At 41.7% G+C, this 14,476-nt stretch overlaps 1 protein-coding gene across 3 annotated transcripts in view; it reads left to right on the top strand.

The window, feature by feature from the left end:
- MAP3K13 (mitogen-activated protein kinase kinase kinase 13) overlaps positions 1 to 14,476 on the top strand; it is a 75,167-nt gene that overhangs the window by 43,936 nt on the left and 16,755 nt on the right. For all 3 annotated transcript variants that reach the window (XM_072121248.1, XM_072121247.1, XM_072121249.1), the window contains exons 2-6: positions 2,073 to 2,630; positions 6,201 to 6,384; positions 10,370 to 10,561; positions 10,690 to 10,848; positions 12,241 to 12,399. In XM_072121248.1, coding sequence (XP_071977349.1) covers positions 2,153 to 2,630; positions 6,201 to 6,384; positions 10,370 to 10,561; positions 10,690 to 10,848; positions 12,241 to 12,399 — 1,172 coding nt within the window. In that variant the 5' untranslated portion in view covers positions 2,073 to 2,152. The remainder of the gene's footprint in view (positions 1 to 2,072; positions 2,631 to 6,200; positions 6,385 to 10,369; positions 10,562 to 10,689; positions 10,849 to 12,240; positions 12,400 to 14,476) is intronic.

Raw genomic sequence — 14,476 nt, 5'->3', positions numbered from 1 at the left:
CATAAAGACATACAAATATGGTCGACAACTATGATATATGAAGTAGACACAAAAAGTTGATATGTGTCTTTTTATGATTCCATGCATGAAAGAAGATTATTAGAATTGTCATTCCACAGTGTAGCACCAACGTATAGTCCAGAATCAATCCCTACACCCCTGGAACATAAGGTATTACTGGGAATGCCCCAATCCTTTCATCTAGTGCAAACCTGTTATATATACGAGACATATGGAAAATCTGTCACACTGAATGCACTTTTATTATTAATGTGGTGTATGGGGGCTAAGCAATAATTGCTTCACATGACTAGAAAGCATTGCCTTTATTTGTACAGCCAGTAATGTTTTCTCAGTACACAAGAGTGTGATACCATAAACCTGGGCTGTACTTTGACTCCCTCCGTGTGACAGCAGTCCCGGTCTCTTCACACTAGCCGGTCCCTGTCACATGCTATTTGATTTGGCTGTCCTACAAGATGTTCAAGTGTATGGATATTTACACACAAAAGGGAACTCCTGATCCGACAGCACAAGACAGAACTCTTCTAAATGGCTGGAAAACAGTAAAACAAAGAGGTCAAGAGTATAACTCTGCAAAATAAGACTCCCTGTATAGATTCCCAACTGCCCTCTTATGTGGATTGCCTAGGACTGTGGTATTATACAGTACATCTCACAGATATTGTTGCAAAACTTTCCAAGATGACTGCATGATGAATCTGCCTAGTCATACAGAAGAAGTTATTACATAGAGAAAAGGGCCCAAAGCAAAGACAAAAATGGGGTCATGCTGTTTGATTTTACCATACTCCTAACCACCAGATCATGGCACTTCTTTACTCATAGGGGCAGATTTACTTACCCAGTCCCGTTGCGATCCCGCGGTGTGTTGTCCGGCGAGGATTCGGGTCTGCCGCGAATCACTAAGCTCGTGCGCCCGAGTTCCTGTAACTGTCGCTTCTGCGCCGAGGTCCGCCAGAGTTCACCTTCTTCTTCCTGGTGCTTGTAAGTGCGTGTCTTGGGACACAATTCTAAATGTTAAATCCTGCGCGTTGTCCGAATCCGTCGAGTTGTCCGACAGCCGGCAAATGAAATTCAGCAAACGAAAATGCGTCCGACGGACCCTTAGTAAATGAGCCCCATAGTATCCCTTTTTCCTGACTCTAACCCTACATTGTTTACTGAAAGTGGGTACCATCAAAGGTTTCTCACCAGTTATTAGTTGTTAGAGCACCCTGGAATGGGCTCCCTCTCTGCAGGGGCCCACTGTAGTATGTATACCCGTGACATTAGCATTAGCAGGATTTGGAATTCTCAGAGATACATTTTTATCCATAGTCCTATCATTGTACAGTACATGCACGTTACATTGTGTGTGTGCCTATTATGTAGTATTATAACAGATGATTTTCATTCTTATTCTGAAGCTGCTTTTAAAATTTTCATTTGCAAAACTATTAAAGACGCTGCTAAAAGCCTAGAAATGTCAGAAGAGAGCGAGGCTGCTGGACTGCGGGGTATGTCATTAAGCAGGGTTGTCTTCACATTCCCATAAACCTGCAGAACATCTCTAATGAACTTCGAGTTGAATGGGTTTATTCCACCCAAGGACAGGCTGTGGTAGGCAGCTGTCACCAGAGGTTGTGCTCTGATATAGTCACGCTCTGTTAATTCCTGTACAGTGCATTATGGGTAATTGAATGTGAGCACTGCACAGGGCATGGGCAGAGTCTGCATTCAAAAGCAGACACCACCTATAGTCATATCAGCTATTTACTTAGCTAATTGCCTTGTCTGGCTGTGTTTTCAAACTCTTCTATGACTTAACCCATTCCTAGAGAAATTATAACAGAGAACATAAAAAATTAACAATATATGCTACAAGTTAAATGCATGTACAGTATGACAGTTTTTTAACACTATACTCGCATACACATAGATATCCTATAGACTTTTCTACAGTTCCATGTTCTACAGAATTAGGTTGCATGTTGACAACCTAAATTCTTATTGAATTTGTATTGTAATACTGTAAATCTATATATGTAATGTATTCATTTACTTTACAGGTCCATGTGAACTGCTCCCAGTACTAAAGTGGAACTGAACAAAACACCTCAAGATCTGGTGTCTTGGGGTTGACTGCCCCATGCACATCGATGGTACCATGGCCAGTCCACACGATCCATTGAGTTGGTCATCTTCTCCAAATCTTATTGTTGATACAATACGGGAAGACAAGGAGTACATAGTGGGATATGGTGATCACACCACATCTGGTCACCATCAGTCTCAAGAAACTCAGGAGAAGTGTGATCACTTAGATCCTGCCAACAGCCCAGTCACTGCAGCTGTCCTGACCTCCATCAGCGAGGACTCAAGAGATCAGTTTGAGAATAGTGTCTTGCAGCTGAGGGACCAGGATGAAGTTGAGAATATTGCACCACAAGGTAGCAGCCACTCAGGAGATGGAGGCAGTAATAGTGGTACCGAAGACATCAAGATTCATTTTAGTCGCTCTGGAAGTGGAAATGGAGGATTTTTGGAGGGACTCTTCGGCTGTCTGAGACCTGTTTGGAATATGATAGGCAAGGCTTATTCAACAGATTATAAACTACAACAGCAAGGTGAGAAAAACTCCAATTCATACAATTTATAATGTTTCCATGAAAATATGCCAATTAAAGGAAACCTTTAACATTAACACTACAAATATTGTAGGGGAAGTACGTCATAAGGCTGCTTTCATATCTAATTTTTCCCTCTATTTTAAGGATACATCAGAGAGATTCCTGACGTAGTCTTACAATGGAGGGTAGCAAATGTATTATAACAATTTGTCTATGACTTGTCTATGTTGAATACCATTTTTGTTTTATCTAAATTAATCAAGTGAGTCTATGTTTGTTGTTGTATTACTTTTGGGGGGTTTCTTTTGGTTTCGAGCACAATATTGTTTCTTTTTTTCCTTGCAAAATGTTCTTTTTTTGGCACCCATGTCACTCTAAGGAGCAGTTGGTCTTGATAAATTTGGTAGTGGTTTATTTCCTATTTGTACACCACAAAATGACTGCAGTCAACTTATGCCAAAACATGCGCCTAAATGAAAATTTGCTTAAGATTGCAAATCAAGCATTTAGTTCTGTATTGTGAAAACTAGTTTAAGCAAATAATGAATTTGGAGCAAGCAGGGTCTATTTTAAAGGGACTTTGCAGGGTCATATGTTCATTTTGCAAAAAAGCATTTGTAACACAACACCCAATGATAAATTCCCCCCGCTGGGTGGTTTGGCCAATGCACATCTAATGTGTATGGCTTTTATATTATTAACTAGGATATTTTGCTATAATATCAAGGGGGCTGGTGGAAAATTGCTGAAATGGACTACAGATTTCTCCTATGGGAGCAGATTAGGAGAAGGGTGCAGCTGTATTATAATTCAACCCAAATGGTGCAGTTAAAGGAAGCAAATCAAACAAATATAGGAGTCAGCATCTGCCTGATCTCTACCAATTTACAAATCAACAGCGCATCAGCAAAGTACAAAAATAAATGCCCATTGTGGCAGAGAGCTGTGTAGTTTTCTGGTCAGAGATACATTGAAGTTTCTCCATCTTTCCTGATGTCGCTGAGCAGATGGCTAACCCCCTCCCCTCCACTGACTATTGTCTACAGCAGCAGGACACGGATTATAGCCCTTATTGTTTACCAGTGAGTGAAGAGCTTGTGTGTCAGTCTGTGTCCATGTCTTCTAGTCATGTGAGAGGCAAGGCTAGGCTGGAAAGGTGGGAGTGGGGTCGAGGACACTGTCAAGGAGGGGAATCCGCCATTAATGACAGACATGTGGGCATTTATTATTTGGGAGGGAGTGAAATATATAGTTGGCAGCTGGTTGTTACTCAATTGGCAGTAACTGCATCTCTGCATAGGTTGCACCACACCGTATATAGCACCCATTGTAAAATACATGAAAGATGCCCTTACTTTCATGAGGGAAAACAGAATTATGCAAAGGGAGAATGAAGAAGAAACAGATAGTAGTTTTCCCACAAAAAAACCCTATCCACAAAAAAACCCTATGACCTATCGGGGTATGGACAACATATAGGATTGTCCAACATTTGCAGCCTTGGCTATAGAGGAAAGTGGTTAACTGACCACGACCCATTATCTAATATATAAAGCTGAGTGGGTGTGTGTGTATGTCCGCTATAGGAATCTGCATCATTGCGTTTACATTTTCATGGGAATTTCATGGACTCGGTTTTGAGATAAAATTTCCAAAATCCACTTATTAACTACCATATACAGGAGCCATTGTCTGCTGCTGCTGCTGTGGCAGTTGGAAGCTGAGCTGTGATTGGTTGCTGTTCTGCCACAGGTCATTAATATGAGCTCTGAGCTTTGATTGGTTACTATAGGCAATGAGTATAAGACAGCTTAGGTATGAGGTAAGATGGATAGAGGCAGGGAGACAGAGAGAGAGACAGTGACAGTCAGTGACAGATAAAATATTTTTTGTTAACCTTTTCTATTTTGTTATTGCTAAGAACAGTTATTTGCTATCCCGAGCAATGCCGGATTCTACAGCCCGTATAGAACAAATTAGAAAGTGTATGGCTGAGCTTAGTTTCTAACTGTTTTCACACAGTATTTCCCTTGTTTTTAAAAGAGTTTATCGCAATTAGACATTGTTGTTAGTTTCCAGGTTCAGTGTTAGATATGAAAACAGCAACGAAACAGCAGGTCAGGTTTCCCACGCAGGGGGATAGGACAAAGAATAGAACAAAAGATACATGTAAAAGCAAACAGCGTAGTAATAGAAAAAGTTTGTTGTATATGTGTAGAGTACAGAGGGTAGTTCTGAGGTAAAAAGTGGTTAAATATCATAAAAAGGGCAATTGTTTATAAAGAAATGTTTGAACCGCTTTTCAAGAAAATTCCAAATTAGACATTAGAATAAATTCATTTAGCAGAAATGTCTGACAGCAGAACTGACCTAGTAATTCATGAGCTCAGCTTTCATTTTCCCATAGCTGTTGCCCTTTCCATGGGCAACTAGAAATGTTCTGCTCATAGACTTTTGATAAAGTCCTACATATCAGAATAATGTAATACAGTGAAACCAGGTAACTTGAATCTTGAATGCAATTTGCATCAGATCTTCCCTAAATTAAACCATTACATACTTGTGTATGGAACCCAGGATAGAGGTCTGCCTCTGCACCCAAGTGCACCAAAATTTTGGTCCAATTTACTAGCATAAACTTTCTGACTAGGCCATATTATTCTACACCAGTTTTATCATCCGGCATTATACACAGCCATATATCTGGTGCTGTCTGGTCTAACTGTGCGCTGTTTTCCTATGTAACATGTTTGAGTAATCTCCACTAATATTACATGCACCTTTCTTCCATCTTTTAGCTCAGAAAATCAGCAGCGTTGTGGATGCGATTTTTTTTCTGCTGCAGATTTAGAATCCAAAGCAGGTCAAATTTTTGCTGCGGATTCTGACAAAAATACAGAATAAAACAACAGAGGGCAGCCATTTTAAGTAAATTTTGCCACCATTCTGCCATGTGTGCAGGTCACTATAACATGGCAGCAAAATCCTTCAAAAACTGCAACCCCCGACATGACCACTGGGTGGCCACTCACAGAAACATAAAGGGGCACATAATAGGGCACTTTTACTAAGGGTCCAAATCCCGTTTTTCCACCGGGTTTCCCAAATTTTTCCGTTTTGTGCCGAATTGCCCCGGCGCAAATTTTGGCGCTTTTGGCGCATGCGATCGGATTGTGGCGCACCGGCGCTGGCTTTCACGTGACAGAAATCGGGGGCCTGGCCATCGGAAAACCCGACGGATTCGGAAAAATTGCGGAATTAAAAAAAAAAATTATGTCGCTCTCACATACACAGGACCGGGTAAGTAAATGTGCCCCATTATGTATTGCATGAGGACATATTTAGAAATAGGGAGAGAATCTGTTACACAGAAAATTCAGTTTAATCTGCTTGTTACTAGGAGGAGCTGAGCAGATTTATACATATTTTGTAAGACCTTATCGTTTATTCATATATATCTATCCTTAAATTACTAGTCACATAAAGCACTACTAATGGTAGGACCCCAGATTCCTTAGCATGAGTGACACTTTTACATCTGTTGAACCTAGCCTTTTTTCTTCTTAGACACTTGGGAGGTGCCGTTTGAGGAGATTTCGGAGCTGCAGTGGCTGGGCAGTGGGGCTCAAGGAGCTGTTTTTCTGGGGAAGTTTCGTGGAGAAGAAGTCGCAATCAAGAAAGTGCGAGAACAAAAAGAGACTGATATTAAGCACCTGAGAAAGTTGAAGCACCCCAACATTATCGCGTTCAAGTATGTACCAAGATTACTGCCTATTACATGACTCATCCTGTGAATGAATCACTAATAAATCTTTTTATTTTGGATGATGGCTTGCTAGAAGGGATAATGATAAAGAAATATACAGATTGTCACCATAAAATGTATTTACTGCAACAAAAATGTATGGCTTGTGTAGGGGATAGTATTGATTTCAAAGAACCTCACAATATCCGTAATTTTCTTATTACTTACATGTTTTTTTACATTATTCACAAATAAGCTAGTGACAGGTTCCCATAGAGACCTATTAACTAAATGACACCCCTCTTTCAGCTAGAAAGTTTCCCTCACAACCCCATAAAATCAACGTTGTTATCTTACCGTAGCGAGTCACAGGGTGTGTTTCCTCCTATCCTCACTCATTTCTACTCCTCTCCATGCCCCATTCTAACCATGTGACCAGATTTATCTAAGATCCTTTACCCACTAACATCTGCAAAATCGCACCATGCTTCCTTAGAGGCATGGGGAGAAGTAGAATGTGGGCATGCTGTGATTGTTTGTGATCTGATGCGTACATGGGGTAGATTTTGTAAATGTTAGTCGGTAAAGGACCTTAGATCACTCTAGGCGCATGACAAGAATTGCTAAATGGGGCACTGGAAGGAATAGAAATGAGTGACGATGGGAGGACATATCCTCTCTGACTCGCTGAGGATCTGAATATATGCCAGGTAAAAGTTAATTTTATGGGGATGTGAGTAAAATGATTTTTATCTAAGAGAAGGGAATGTAGTTAATAGGGCTCTATGGGAACCTGTCACTAGCTAAATTTGTGAAAAATGTTGACAGGTTCCCTTTAAAGTAAAGTAAGTAAAACGTAAAAGGGTTTTTGTCATCCAGTTCTGAATTGATTACCCACTTGTTGTCAGGAGTACAGCAACAGGGGCCACTAGGAATATAGTAATATAAGAAATATATGAGACCCATTGTGAAGAAACAGCACCCAAATCATACAGTAGGTGAGCTCTATACTGAGGTCTTATTCAGAAGTTAATGCAGCTTAACTATACAAACTGGATCATGGCCCCATATCCAATCACCAATTACCCGAAGCAGCAACATCAAGGAACATGTAACATGATTGAATATCATCCAGGAAGGCCATTCTCTTACTCTTATCTTTGTTTAGAAACCACCTGCAAAGTCAAAGGGCCAAAAATAGTATCAAACATTTGTTACCACAGTTTTTGGGTGAATCTGAGTGTGGCATTTATTATGATGCATCTGAAGTTTGATAAACGTTATTATAATGCAAGGCTGGCATACTGATATGGTCACCTGCGTGTCTTGGTCTCTTAAAGGGTTTGTTGTCCCAGGTTTTAAAAACATGGCTGCTTTCTTCCAAAAACAGATGCACAACACACCATGGTTTGTGCCGGTATTGGAGCTCAGTCATATTGAAAATAATGGAGCTTAGTTGCTATACCAAGTGCTCCCCATGATCAGATGTTGTGCTGTTTTGGGGAAGAAAGCAGGCTTGTTTTTCAAACCTTGTTTGAGGAAGAATTTATGGAACCATTTATTTATATGATCTGGAGATGAAGCTTAGTTTTTAACCGAAATTTAGAGATATGTTTCCTATTATGTTCCGTTTGGAATATATATCCAGGTAAATATGTTTCTGCATTACATTGGGATTGGACAACAATCTCGTTAATTTTAATGGGAGCCTTCTGACGCAGATGTCGTGAAAGGTCCTGCTATTTTGCGACAACTTCTTTCACCCCATCCTCTGCTGCCTTCCTCGCTGCCCACTCATCCTCATTGCTTCCCTTTAACACGTAACCTGCTGTTGCGCATAATTGTAAAATCCCTTTTCCTGCATCCAGACACAGTGAAGCGGCTTGTTTCCATTCTCCTGCTTCTCTCTCTGTTTCCCCCTATCTGATTTTTGTGGCACTTACAGTAAACAGGCTGTAGCTCGTGGTGAGTTCATTTCAGGTGAGGGAGGCTGGTAAGTTAGGTTATTCAGGACGCACTGTATGCAGATGTGCACTGCACCACCATCTCCTCCATCACTAGACGCCAGCTTTTATTTTGATCTCCAGATCCAAACCATGTCATCCCAGACTCCATTTATTCTGCAAATTTCCATGTAAATTAAAATAATTTAGCAGACATTCAGTAAATGACATGAATCACACAACTGTTCAGTACAGGGACAGGCAGAAGATTTTTTGATTAAAAACAATATTTGTGTAATTACGGTACATTTTTTCCCTAATATATTCTTGCTTTCATGTAATCCTTTATATGAAGTCATGAAATATTCTGCTCAGCTAATTACTAGTTTATGAGATTGAAAATCCCCATTGGAGTATTCCCTTTTAATAGAAGGGAAATCCTTATTCAGAACTTGCATCAATTAGTGGTAAAGGGAAGTATTGTTAATGGGATCTCCCATAGACTATAGATGAGTGCTGACGCTCCCATAGTGATACACCCTGTGATCGTCTTATTATAGCTTCCTTTAAAAAAGGCCAACTGTCCTAACAAATCAGCACACTAATTATATTCCACATATTACTATTTTTTTGAGCAAATTAGTATTTAAGTGCACCATATTTTTCCAAGCTACTGTGCTCTGCACCTTCAACACAACCTTGATTGCCCTGCTACCCCTATGAAACTGGGCAAGAGAGGACACCAGTACATTAATTGAGATCTGGCATTCATGTGAAAACCTCTGCACTTGCCCCTGTAGTCAGCCAGCCCCCTGCCCCTGTAGTCAGCCAGCCCCCTGCCCCAGTAGTCAGCCAGCCCCCTAGCCCTGTAGTCAGCCAGCCCCCTGCCCCTGTAGTCAGCCATCCCCCTGCCCCTGAAGTCAGTCAGCCCCCTGCCCCTGTATTCAGCCATCCCCCTGCCCCTGTATTCAGCCATCCCCCTGCCCCTGTATTCAGCCATCCCCCTGCCCCTGTATTCAGCCATCCCCCTGCCCCTGTATTCAGCCATCCCCCTGCCCCTGTAGTCAGCCATCCCCCTGCCCCTGTAGTCAGCCATCCCCCTGCCCCTGTATTCAGCCATTCCCCTGCCCCTGTATTCAGCCATCCCCCTGCCCCAGTAGTCAGCCATCCCCCTGCCCCAGTAGTCAGCCAGCCCCCTGCCCCAGTAGTCAGCCAGCCCCCTGCCCCAGTAGTCAGCCAGCCCCCTGCCCCTGTAGTCAGCCGTCCCCCTGCCTCTGTAGTCAGCCAGCCCCCTAGCCCTGTAGTCAGCCATCCCCCTGCCCCTGTATTCAGCCAGCCCCCTGCCCCAGTAGTCAGCCAGCCCCCTGCCCCAGTAGTCAGCCAGCCCCCTGCCCCAGTAGGCAGCCAGCCCCCTGCCCCTGTATTCAGCCATCCCCCTGCCCCATTAGTCAGCCAGCCCCCTGCCCCAGTAGTCAGTCAGCTAATATGATGTCAGCGGAGGCTGAAGTAATAGTCTAGGTGAGTTGTGACTTTATTTTTTTTTCTTAACTGGAGTATAAGCCGAGTTTGAGTTTTTCAGCACATTTTTTTTGTGCTAAAAAACTTGTCTTATACTCAAGTATATACGGTACATGTTTTGATTTGAAAAATGTTTTGATTTTTTATTCCAGGATTTTAGCTGGATTTGGAGCAGTGGAGGAGCGTCCTTAGACTGCTTACATTGCATCTTAACAGCCTTTCCCCTTGACTGTACTGCTACTGCGGAGGGGAAGGGCTGCACTGTATTCAGTGAATAGATCTCACAAGTCAAGCTATAATATAATTAATTACCAGAAATATAATTTCATATTTCACAGTCCTGCTGCTATTACTAATAACATCCAGAGGTTTTGTTACACATCTCTCCAGGACAAAACCTAACCCTGTCTGCTGCATTGTACAGTCATAGACTCCCTTTAACACTAACCAACATTATAGTCATGTCTGGTCTTCATATATGACTACTGCCTCGTCCTGATCCTGTGTTCTCTCTTCTTTGCTTCATACAGAGGTGTTTGTACACAGGCTCCATGTTACTGCCTTATCATGGAGTACTGTGCCCATGGACAGCTTTATGAGGTACTCAGGGCTGGAAGAAAGGTCACCCCTAGACTGCTGGTGGACTGGTCAACTGGGATCGCTAGTGGCATGAACTACCTCCACCTGCATAAGATAATCCATAGGGATCTCAAGTCACCCAAGTAAGATTCCAGAAGATGCAATGTATGGACAATCTGAATTATGCTTTGCTTGTTGATTTCAATATTAATTGAAAAATGTCTTAATATTCTTCAAAAGCAAATACTGAGTGTAATTGTATCACTTACAGCGTCCTAGTCACCCATACGGATACAGTAAAGATTTCGGACTTTGGAACATCCAAAGAACTTAGTGACAAGAGCACCAAGATGTCATTTGCTGGCACTGTGGCATGGATGGCTCCAGAAGTTATCCGCAATGAGCCTGTCTCTGAAAAAGTGGACATTTGGTTAGTATCCTCTAAATTGTAAATTGTCTCCATGCATTCCCCAATTTGTAAAGGGATGCAACCAAGAAATGGTCAATGGTCTATCGGGTGCCATGTTACAAGATGGTTCCCATGAACTGTCAATGTAGTGCAGCATCATTCAAGCATATCCATATTATTCTAATATCATCTACCTAAGTTATGCTGTAAAAGTGAAAAGGTTATTGGTTGCCATACTTGGTGCAAAAATGTTACCCCAATGTGAAACACATTCAAGCCATCTCCTCCTATCTGCTAAGCCGCACCTCTTCATGCACCTCATTGGTCCAATCAAAAAATCCCCTGAAACTAGACCAAATTTGAACAAATTTTGGTGCATCATTAATTAGTCCCTTTGTCTCCTTAGATTTGAGTTGACAGGCTTTCAATAAAGCTTGTGGGTGCATTTTTATGGGTCACTTTTAGCTCGTTAACTAGCTCTTTACTTTGCTCACTTACAAGTTGGGCATAGTTCACATCTCTCTATCATTTTGAGCCCCTAGCACATATTCTGATGAAATTTACAGATAGATATTTACAGTTCCTGCATGCAAAGCTGTAGTCAGTGGGGTTTTTTGGGGCACTGTTGATGTCTGTAATGCCGCCTAATGGCATTGTAGACTTGTAATAAATCAGTATGGCTGGGTGAGGGTCACAAAGTAAAAAGTCACATTCCGGCAGGTCAAAATTAATCAATAAGCAAAATTGTATAAAACATGTAAACATAAAAATATTTTGGTGTAAATGAAGTCAACAAATAGGAGATGCAAAGTATGACAGACAGTCTTAAAGAGGTTGCCCACTTTTCAATAAATCTCTTCCATTAGACATGTTTATGCATGTATATGTACCTGTGTCTTTGCCTCCTGTGAGAGCTTCAGTCTCTCCCTGTTCTTACCTTGCTGCCATCTGAATCTCTACACAACTCCCTGACAGAGGGAGAGGGGAGGGGGAGCAGGATGAGTCACAATCTCCTGCTGCAGGACCCTCCTATTCATCAGTGCAGAGACATGTAAACAAAGATCACAGAGAGTCTGCACACAGCAATAAAGGAAGATTCAGGGATGATGAATCAATTGCTGAACATACAGGGAATATTATTAAGACAGTAAAGGCACATGGACAATTTATGTTAAAGCATGTCCAACCCCTTTAAACTACACCAGATTTATCATCCAGCATCAAACACTGATAAATAGGCGCATTAAAAGACTGTCCGTCTAACATACATTTGGACACTTTTGATAGTCTCATTATGTTGTGTATTACATAAGATGCACTATTTCATCTTTCTAAGTGTACAATAACTAAGTTTGTATTAGTTTTTAGTTATGTAACGGTTATTGTAATAACTTTGCACTCATGATCTTTCAGGTCTTTTGGGGTTTTGTTGTGGGAGCTATTGACTGGGGAGATCCCATACAAGGATGTGGATTCATCAGCCATTATATGGGGTGTAGGAAGCAACAGTCTCCATCTTCCAGTTCCTTCTACTTGTCCTGATGGTTTCAAGATCCTTATGAAGCAGACCTGGTAAGAAATGTCTTACTTATTATTTAATAAGCATGAAAAGGGAATCTAGTGAAAATGTTGCCCATCTTGGATCCCAGTATTTTGGCACAAAATCTGCCCCATTTATTTTAGGAAACCCATATTTTCTCATCACTAGCATAGTGTGGTAATTTTTGCCGACTGAGGTGAAAATTAAAAATGCTGTCCCCACCCCCTGGCATCAAATGATGCTACCTCACACACTATAAGACAGTCATTAGACACAGACATTAGTGACATGTAGTATCTAGTAACCTACAGATGATAATCTGCTCCATCAGCAAGAGGACTTCTCTATGATTTCTACCGATCATGGTTTATTTCTCTTGAATTCACAGTCAAACTTCTTGAGCTCCATGCGGCACAACTCCACACAGTGTCCCTAAAAAACCACAGTCACTATAATGGACTGTGTTCCTAAATATACAACACAACTGAAAACACTATTCCCCACATAAAGAATCCTTTATTTATTCCCCCAAATAATTTATAGTATCAGACCCCCTGAACTACAGCACCCAACTAATTTATATACACACCTGATTTATATACAGTTCCCCTTATTTATTTATAATAGCCCCCATAGACATACTCCCAAATTAACTGATATACAGTACTCCATATAAGGCCATTAAATTTAAATCCAGCCCCATACACACTATATAGAGCTATACTTCCTGCAGTACCACACAGCCCCCCCCCCCATTATACACAGCCTCCCCACATAGCACACAGCCTCCTCCCCCAGTAGCACACAGCCTGCCACCCCAGTATTACACAGTAGTATATACAAGTGACACCCATAAATATTAAAGCTTGTACTTACTGTACTTAGTCCCCCCCCCCCCCCCCCCCCCGCAGCTCCTCGTCCTCTTCTACTGCCAGCAGCCCCATTGTGTGTAGTGCGTGGGCCGTCAGCCCACAGTGTGCATGATGATGTCATCATGCTCTGCTTTTTAGGCGTCAATGTAATTGACTTTCAGGTAGTACGGACTTGTCAGCGTTTGGCGAGTCCGTACTACCGGCGGCGATCCGCTGCCCTCAAAGGGTCCGCAATCTGAAGCCTGAGGCGGGGCAGTTGTGGCCCTGGTTACGGATAAGCTAAAGGCAATTTTTAGAAAAAAGGGTACTTTCCTCCCTCAAGCCCCCTGTTTCAGCAGAAAAGCGCTTTGGCGTCTTGACATCTCTGGTTGGGGGAAGAAGTGTCAGCAGTCAAGTTACCGGTGCTACCAGTCAGTGGCTGCAGTAGTCAGAGAAGGGTCAATGGTCACATGGACACATATGGCCCAGCCAGACATGTTAACAAGACACCAGAGCACTGTGCTGTAGGAACTGTATGGAACTGAACAGAGGTGTGTATTTGTTTCTTTTCTTAGCCCTGAGTAGCTTAGGGTCTTTCATAATGTGGGGCTTTTATAATGAAAAACCCCTTCAAAGCTGTCAAAAACAAACCAAGAAACAAATAGAGTAACCCATGAAAGTTCCAGCACTGCAGATATCTATAAAAGGTGTAAACTTTCTGGCACAGCAGATATCTATAAAAGGTGTAAACATTCCAGAACAGCAGATATTTATAAGAGGTGTAAACAATCCAGTTCTACAGATAACTATAAAAGGTGTAGACGTTCCAGCACAGCAGATATCTATAAAAGGTGTAAACGTTCCAGCACAGCAGATATCTATAAAAGGTGTAAACGTTCCAGCACAGCAGATATCTATAAAAGGTGTAAACAATCCAGTACTGCAGATATCTATAAAAGGTGTAAACGTTCCAGCACTGCAGATATCTGTAAAAGGTGTAAATGTTCCAGCACAGCAGATATCTATAAAAGGTGTAAACAATCCAGTACTGTACTGCAGATTTCTATAAAAGGTGTAAACGCTCCAGTACTGCAGGTATCTATAAAAGGTGTAAACGTTCCAGTACTGCAGATATCTATAAAAGGTGTAAACATTCCAGTACTGCAGATATCTATAAAAGGTGTAAACGTTCCAGAACTGCAGATATCTATAAAAGGTGTAAATGTTCCGGCACTGCAGATATCTATAAAAGGTGTAA

Source organism: Engystomops pustulosus, chromosome 8, assembly GCF_040894005.1.
Source record: "Engystomops pustulosus chromosome 8, aEngPut4.maternal, whole genome shotgun sequence".
Taxonomy (NCBI): Eukaryota; Metazoa; Chordata; class Amphibia; order Anura; family Leptodactylidae; genus Engystomops; species Engystomops pustulosus.
Note: the sequence above shows the minus strand (reverse complement) of the source record. Positions and strands in the feature narration are given on the sequence as shown.